This window comes from Ursus maritimus, unplaced genomic scaffold (genome assembly GCF_017311325.1).
Source record: "Ursus maritimus isolate PB19 unplaced genomic scaffold, ASM1731132v1 scaffold_7, whole genome shotgun sequence".
Classification (NCBI taxonomy): Eukaryota; Metazoa; Chordata; class Mammalia; order Carnivora; family Ursidae; genus Ursus; species Ursus maritimus.
The window spans coordinates 54375623-54384069 of record NW_024426885.1 but is presented as its reverse complement, the minus strand read 5'-3'; the positions used below and the strand labels follow the sequence as shown (position 1 = coordinate 54384069).

The window sequence follows — 8447 nt, the reverse complement described above, 5'->3', positions numbered from 1 at the left end:
CCAACGGGACTGGTTGCATTCATTCACTTATGTAGGGGTCGGTGGGAGATCCTGGGTGGGGCTGCCGGTGGGACATCGCCCCCTTGTGGCGAAATGGCTGTGTGTGGCCACAGAGACTCTGGGCACGAGCTGTGGGCCAGAGCACCTCCACGGGGGGCTTCACCAGGACTGTTGGCCATACCTGTTTTAAGGAGGTCTGGAAGTCAGGTGTTTCATTCCACAGGGTCCGGGCCCGCCCTGTGTCTCCTGTCCTCTTCACCATCTCCTGCCTATACCTTAATGATGGATTGAGCCCTCCTGGGTGGGCCCCAGCGGGGCACTGGCTCCAAGCCCTGCATTTGGTTTGGGAGCAGATGGAACCCCTCAGAATATCTCTGCACATGTAACTGCTGTGCTTCTTGTTCCATTACAAGTAAGAAGTGAGAAGTCTTTCCAAAGGTCCTGGGGCCTGTCACTCGGGCAACCCAGCTTTTCAGCCTGTTTGGACTTTGCCAGAATCAAGCCAAGGAATGCCGTCTTTGCTAGTTTTCTGCTAAATGACTTGGTTTCCTGAGCACCTACTTGCTTTGGGGTTAACCCTAGAGGATGAGGCCAGAATATGCTTGGTTAGGGGGCCTGGCCCCCCCATCCAAGAATTGGTGTTTGGGTCCTTACACCTGCTACTTAACCGCTGCGAACCCCTTTGCCTTCTCTGTGGGTTCTTGGTAGCAACGAGCCACCTGTACCCAGACCCAGCAGTGGCAGAAGTAATGACAGAGGCCTGACCTGACAGCCACCAACTACATTCTGGGTCAGCAAAAGGCAGCTGTTGGCGAGTTGGAGTCTTAAATGCCATCCTTTTTCTTGGGCTTTCTTTTTCATAATCTCTCCTTAACATCTTCCCCTACAACTTCAGTTATTTGCATGAATTGTAGAATAAACATTTGTTTCTGAAAAAGTATCGCTTATGTCTTTGTCCCGCATCAAAGCCTTTCATAGAACTGTAGTGCCCTCTAGGTTGGCGTCTTTCAGCCCCTGATCCGGTGGGTAAGCAGAGGCAGGAAGGTGACATAACACGTGCCCCATACCTCCATGTCTGGTGGCTTCTGTCCCCTAATCCTCAGTCCTCAGATGAAAGCACACTTAGGAAAAGGGAAATCAGAGGTGGAGCAGATGGGGGCTACCATCGGAATCTCTCTCTCTTTTTTTTTTTTTTAAGATTTTATTTATTTGACAGAGACAGCCAGCGAGAGAGGGAACACAAGCAGGGGGAGTGGGAGAGGAAGAAGCAGGCTCCCAGCAGAGCAGGTAGCCCGATGTGGGGCTCGATCCCAGAACCCTGGGATCAGGCCCTGAGCCGAAGGCAGACGCTTAACGACTGAGCCACCTCTCATCGGTTTTAAGTTTTCTGAGAGCCTGCTATTGACATAGGTATTGTTAGCCCTCAGATCCTGCTGGTGCCACTTACCAACAATATGCTTACTTCTCAGACACCACCTCTGCCTCTTTTTTGGCCCTTGTTATCCAGGATGACTGGGTCGTGACTTTGCTAAGTGCCTGCTCCAAGGAACCCCAGCATTTGCAAGTCAGCTTGGAATGCAGGCAGCTTCAGGCTAGGGGATCTTGGATGAGAACCCATCCGGAGAAGGACGTCCCACAGTCTTGCATCATGGCATACGCGGACTGCCATCCACGTGGCGTGCACTGGGGAGAGACGAGACTGTGCTCTGTGCCCCCCCCCCCACTTTTCCCAGTCACAGCACATTAGTGGGAACAGTCTATCCTAGAGTTACTAGGTTGGAGGACTGATCTGTAGGACTCTGCTCCTTAACTCCTCAGATGCTAAGCAGCCCATCACCTCCTAAGCTAGGATTTTTGTCCTCTCCCTTACACAGTAAAAGCAGGCAAGCCTTGAGACTCTGGCTATGTCTCTAAGAAACTGCAAGACACTGTCAGGATTTGAAATCTTCCCCTGGGATGTTGTAGACCGCAGACTGCCCTTCTAGTCGTAGACCCTACCGTGCATAAGCACAGGTGTCCTGCATACCTTTACTTCTAGTCGTGGTGCCCCTTCGGCCATCCCTGCCTCAGGAATCCCATTCAGGTCTTTGAGGCACAAGTCCGTCACTTCGTGTTCCCTTAGCTCATTTCTTGCCCTTGCCTCTAGTGTTGCCTTCATTCGTCCTGCCTAGTGGTAGTTAACTGCTTCCTGCTTAATTCCCCTACACGAAGGCAGGGTGGTCTGGTCCCATTTCCGCCCCCACAATGCCTTGAACAGTGCCTCCCACAGAATAAGGGCTTTAAATGCCTGTTGACTCAAATGTGGACTGACTTATGGAAAGGAAGATTCTAGAGCCTGAGACCAAGTGAAACACTAGTTTTATTTGAGGCAAAAGCACACGTGTTTCTGTCACATACAGCGGGGTTGACTTTAGGGTCCTGGTTTCTAAGCTAAGACTTGGTGCATCTCGGACACAGCTTCCTGGGAAATGAATTAGAAAGGGAGCAGGACACAGCCTGGCAAGAAGACCATTACAGCTGTGGGAAGTCTTCCAGCAAGGGAAGACCGTAGTCAGCGTACGTGGAACAGAGCGCCGAGGATGAAGAGCGGGGTGGGGAGGAAAGGGCGGCGGCGCTGGCATCTCCTTCCACAGCAAGGACTCTCCCCTAGCCGGAGGCAGCAGCATCCACTTGGCCGTTCGGGCTGCAGCCACACCTCAGGGCTCCCCGGTTCCCTCCCTGGATTCCCGATGCAGTCACCCCCTTCCCCTGAAGAACTCACAGAGGAAGGGCAGGGCCTAGGTCATGGACACGGCTACTTGTTCGATGAAGCTGGCCAGGTTTATGTCCCGTTCCGAAAGGCCGGCACACTCATGGGTGCTCAGCGTGATGTGGACCTGGAACAAAACCAGAGGTTCGGCCCGGAGCAGGAGAGGGTCCCGGCTGCGGGGCTTGGCCACACCACGTGCTCCAGGGAAGCAGCCAGTCACCAGGCTCTTGCCTGGGGGCTGCGTTCCCGAGCGTCTCTAGCGACGGTGCCAACCCTCCCGTCGTGGCCCGTGGCAGGCGTCCAATGCCCGCGCTCGGTCGGCATGCGGTCCGATCTGTTTGCGGGGCATGCGTGTTCTCAGCTCCGGTGACCACTTTTTCATTCCTCCGCACCTCTGGGAGGATTTAAGCCATTTATTTAGCGCTCTTAGCCACGAATCGGCCGAGCCCCACAGCCTTGCCTTCTGTGGTTCGGCCTTCTCGAAGCCTGCTTACTGTCTACCTCAACCGCACGTTCTCCGCGAGCGTTTTCAGCGGCACTTCCCTAATGTGTAGTGAGCCTGGCTGTCCTGCATGTCGACCCCGGGAAGGAGCCCACAGGACCAGGAGGAGCGGACAGGCCGACTGCGGGCGGGGAGGCCCCTAGGCAAGGCCAGCGAAGGGCCTTCGGGACTCGGCCAGCCGCCGCAGGCCCGCGCCGCTCACCTTGTTGTACACGTTAAACCACTCGGGGTGGTGGTCCAGTTTCTCAGCCTGCAGGGCCACCCTCGTCATGAAGCCAAAGGCCTGTGAAGTGAAGTGAGACCCGGTCAGCGCTCCGAGAGAGGGCTGCTCGAGAGTTCCAGGCAGGGAGAACCCAAGACCCGTCTCCCCTCTCTCCAGTCCCCAAGGATGACACTCCAGCCCGACTGGGGGGTGTCTGAGGGGCTCGGGTAGCAGGGCTTTGAGGGAGAGAATAAGTTCTGGGGTGTAACCCCATCCGCCCCAGTCTCAGAAACCCTGTCCCACCCGGCGACATACCCGATTGAAGTCTTTGAAATGGAACTGCTTGAAGATGGCGTCTCGGCCTTCCAGCTCATTCCACCCCACAGCCCTCAGGTTTGGCAGCAGCTGGTCCCTCTCCTCAGCACTTAGCCTGTGCGCTTTGCCAGCCTGGGAGAGGAAATCAAAAGAGGCCCACGGGCCTTTCTTTCTCCAGGACCCCGGAGAGGGCCCCAGTCATAAGAAGTTAGCCAGACTCCACAGTCCTCTGGCAGCGCGGCCTAGAGCAACGGGCAGGGAGGTGCTGAGGGTGGCACCCTGCCCTGGGGGTGGGGCCCTGGCTCACGCACTGATAGGTTCTAAGATTTTGACGCCTTGCTCAGAGAACAAAATCCTGAGGTGTGACGCAAGTCACTGGGGCTGATCAACACTCCCCCCCACCCCCGCACCCCTGCCCCCAAAGCCTGACAGAGCGCCCCCCACCATATGTCTCTTATGTTAATGAGGGAGTGAAAGCAAAATCAAGCCCAGATGCAAACGTGTTACTATACAACTTTTCAGAAAAAGAGCACCCATGACTGTCCAACCTTCCTTTTTCTGTTATGGGCTGTATCCAGTTCACCCCCCGTGCCCGCACTGTGACTCAAGGAAACTGAGGCCTGGAAAGGGAAAATGACCACGGTTCTCCTCCCCCCGCCCCCCACATCCCCCTCCATCTGTGAGAGCACAGGCATTGTTCTCAGAGGGGGTGTAAGTTTGCATCCCTGGCCCGGGCAAAGGAGCCAGCACTTAAAACACCTTCCAGGTGATTCTTCACCACACCACAGTGGACACCCACGGGTACTACTTCCCCCCCACGCAGCCTCTGAGTACCAGCTGCCAGGCCTGGGGGTTTCGGATTCCCACCTTCTTGTCTACTCCGTCAGCCTGGGGAGCCTGAGCCCCAGGGTTCGGGCCCACCGTGGAAGGAACTTGGCCAAGGGCGACTGGCAAACCTAGTGCCTCAGCCTATTTACCTATTGCGTAAAGTGCCCTCCAGGCAGCCCAAGCTGGCACACAGTTTGGGTCCCGAATGGAACCCTCAGAAACAGAAGGAAGCAAAGGCCGGTTCCATTCTCGGGGGGATGGATCCAGGCCCAGGCACTGAAGGGACCCCAGAATTGAGACTTCTGCAACAGAAGCTCTAGAGTGTTGAAGGGAAAATGAGCCAGTAAGGTCTGGGGAGAGAATGTGCGGGAGGTTGATTTAGCTTCATGAGGCAGCCGGCAGCCTGGCAGCCATGGTGGGTGTCCCCAGGATTGGTTCGAGCCCCAGTTCTGCCACTGTCCAGCAGGGCGGCCCTGCGGCACTCACCTCCCTCGGCTTGAAAGGTAGAAGGGGCCCAGAACCACCATTTCAGATCAGCAAGAGGAGCCAATGGGACACTTAGTAAAGCCCTTATTAAGGGCTTGCCATCTGCATTTGTAAAAGGAGACTTTCTGGGGCTAGCAGGCTTGTCAGGCCCTGCAGGTGTGGGGTCCAAGGAGAAAAGCATTAGGGCCTCCTCAAAGTCAATCTTTCTCTCACTCCTGAAAACACTTGTTTTCTCTGGACTGATCTGGCTTGGTCCGGCTCCTTTCCTGGGCTCTGCGAGATCTGCATCCTGCGCCCAACCCCTGCTCCATTCCAGAGCCTGCCCTTTCTCAGTGGCTGATAAGCCTGGTCGTGTATCCAGGCAACAGGATGAATGATGTCAGCCCAGGCATCAGAACCCACTGCTTAGTTCTCTGGCCCAGAAGTAGGTGGGTACTAATGAGCTCCTAGGAGGCACCCCTTGCCCTTTAGAGTCCTCCAGGATCCCCTAAGTTTCACAGCCTGGGCCTGAAATGGCAAGCCCCTCAGAGCTGGGATCAGAGCTGGGATCAGAGTGGGGGAAGGGGCAGTGTTTGCTTAGTAAATCACTGTCCAGGCCTGGCCGAGCCATCTGGGGGAGTGTGCGCTCAGGTTACTGATTACCCGCCCTGCCCTGCATCTTTGGGGCCTCAGAGGGACACACAACCGGCCTCCCCCGCCCCGACTTCCCTCCCTCCAAGCCACAGCTTTCCAAGTGCCTTCTCAGCTGTCACCGCAGTCCCAACTGCTCCTCAGGCTTTGGGACCAGAAAGGGGCTGTTTAGTAAAGCTTCCCTGGTCTACACACTCCTCCCCAGTCTACACACTCCTCCCCTGCCAGGGCTCTCCTTCAGTGGGGGTGTTGAAGTAGGGCCCGGGCCCGCCTGGGGGCAAACCCAGCCTGGAGGAGGGCTGCCCCTGAGCAATCGGGTCCCCAGGGGCTGCCGCCCGGTGCACGGAGGCCTTTCCCGCCCCTGTGCCACAAGTGCAGGCGAGGAGGGAGGAAAACACGCGCAAAGTAGCACACACCCACCCTCTCTCCTACTCACACTCCGACACAAACACGCCCCCCTCCTCTCAGTGTGGACGAGAACCCGCAACGAGGGGGAGGCGCTGTCTACGGGCTCACCAGCTGCCTCTCCCCCCACCCCACCCCTGCCCTGGGGCCACCGCCCACACCCCGCCTGCAGCAGCGAGGCGCCCCGGCGACATGGGCCTGGGAGCAGGGCCAGGCCTGGGCTGCGCCTCACTGTCACAGGGCCGCGCCACCCCCCGCCCCTCTCTCGGCCTTAGCTCGCCCCGGAGCACCACCGGGGGTGCGGGTGGCAGCGGGGCGGAGACCCCGGCTCTCCAAGCCCGGCGACCGGCGGGCGGGCGAGGGGCTCCCAGGGACGGTCCCCCAGCCTCGCCTCCCCCCGCCCCCCACCCCCCCCCGCGATCGGCCCCTTCCTCTCCTCCGCCCTCCCGTGCGCCCGGGCCCCGCGGGCAGCGGCGCGCGACCCCCTCACCATGGCGGGCGCGGCGCAGGTGCGGACGCGGTCGAGCAGCAGGTGGCGGCGGCGGGCGGGCGGCGCGGGGCTCTCGGGGCAGCGGGCGGGAGGGGCCGAGAGGACCCGCCCACCGGTAATCGTTAACTCGGCCGCGACCCGCGCACTCGGCCTCTGCTCCCTTCCAGCACTTTCTTCCGGGCTCTGATTACCCGGAGCTCAGGGGCTGACGACGCGGGCTCCGGGTGCGGACGTCTGCGTTTGAATCTCGCTCTGCCACTTACCAGCCGTGCTACCCTGGACGCGAGATTACCTTTTTCTTTTTTAAAGGCACCTGATTGAGGTACTGACCTACAGGAAACTGCACAGAACTAAAGGGCACATTTTGATGCGTTTTGAGATATGTGAGCCCTCGTGCAAGCATCTCTACGGTCATGCTCATATACATATCATATCCATGGTCCCTACAAGTTTCCTTGTTTCTCTGACGACAGTTCGTCTGCTTCCGGGCCCAATATGTTAGGTTGCATTTCCTAGAATTTTATGTAAATGCAAATCATACAGTGTCTACTCTTGTGTCTGGCTTATGACTCAGCATAATTACTTTGTGGCTCACCCTGTGGTTGCATGTATCAATAGTTTCTTCCTTTCTATGGCTAAGTAAAATTTATTTTATAGTGTTACACTGTATGGATATACCACAATTTGATCTGCTCACTTGTTGATGGGCATTTGGGTTGTTTTCCGTTTTTCACTATTACAAATAAAGCTGCTATGCGCTTCCCCATCCAAGTCTGTTTAGGTATCTGCTTTCATTTTTCTTGGTAAAGGTCTAGGAGTGGAATGTCTAGGTCATAGGGCAGATGTGTGTTTATAACTTGTTAGGAAACTGCCAGACTGCTTCTCAAAGTGGTTGTACTATTTTACACCCCCACCAGCGGTGTATGAGAGTTCCAGTTGGCCTACACCCTCAAGACGCACCAATATTTGTTATGGTCGGTCTTTTTCATTTCAGCCTTTCTAACTGATGTGTAGTCGAATCTCATTGTGGTTTTCCTTTGAGTTTCCTTAATGGCTAATGATATTGAACACTCTTTCAGGTGTTTATTTTCCTTGGTAAATCTGATAAATTGCCTTTACATTTCCTGCTCCCCCTCCCCTTTTTGAGTTGTGTTCTTACTGGGTTTTGAGAGTTCTTTATTCTGGATATGAGCACTTTATCAAAGATGTAGTTTGCTAGTTTTTTTTTCTTTGTGTTTCACACTGTCTTTCAAAGAGCAAATGCCCTTAATTTTGACGAAATCACATTTATCCAATGTCACTTTTATGCACTAGTATTTTGGTGTTGCAACTAAGAAATCTTTGCATACTCCAACGTCTTCTGTTATGTTTCCTTTGTGTGATGTTTTCTCCTGTGTTTTTTAGTTTTCGGTTTTGCATTTAAGTCTATGGTCCGTTGTGTTAATTTTTCCTGTGCTTTGCGTTATGGATCCAAATTCACTTTTTGCGTATGGATAATCAGTTCTTCCTTTCTCCACTGAATTGCTTTTATACCTTTGTAAAAACTCAGTTGACGGTATATGTGTGGTTTGCTTATAATTGACCTATATGGGTGAACTCTATCCTGTTCATTGATCTGTTTGTCCATCTTTTTATTTTTAAAGATTTTGTTTATTTGATAGAGAGAGACAGCAAGAGAGGGAATGCAAGCAAGGGGAGTGTGAGAGGGAGAAGCGGGCTTCCCGCTGAGCAGGGAGCCTGATGTGGGACTTGATCCCAGGACCCTGAGATCACACCCTGACCCGAAGGCAGACGCTTAACAGCTGAGCCACCCAGGCGCCCCCTGTTTGTCCATCTTGAT

General features: G+C 55.1%; 1 protein-coding gene across 1 annotated transcript; it reads right to left on the bottom strand.

Moving 5' to 3' along the window:
* Positions 1-2341: 2341 nt before the first annotated feature.
* On the bottom strand, positions 2342-7048 carry PCBD1 (pterin-4 alpha-carbinolamine dehydratase 1). The gene is made up of 4 exons (XM_040624619.1): positions 6608-7048; positions 3769-3900; positions 3454-3534; positions 2342-2876 (listed from the first exon to the last, which is right to left on the bottom strand). The coding sequence occupies exons 1-4, from the start codon at positions 6608-6610 to the stop codon at positions 2778-2780; spliced, it is 315 nt and encodes a 104-aa protein (XP_040480553.1). The 5' UTR covers positions 6611-7048; the 3' UTR covers positions 2342-2777.
* Positions 7049-8447: the final 1399 nt, after the last annotated feature.

What these genes read in the sequence shown, in the direction of transcription:
- PCBD1 (XM_040624619.1), bottom strand. An exon ending in ATTTCAAAGACTTCAATCGG is followed by an intron (nt 3,535 to 3,768) that starts GTATGTCGCCGG and finishes TTCACTTCACAG; the next exon opens with GCCTTTGGCTTCATGACGAG. An exon ending in GGTTTAACGTGTACAACAAG is followed by an intron (nt 2,877 to 3,453) that starts GTGAGCGGCGCG and finishes GTTTTGTTCCAG; the next exon opens with GTCCACATCACGCTGAGCAC.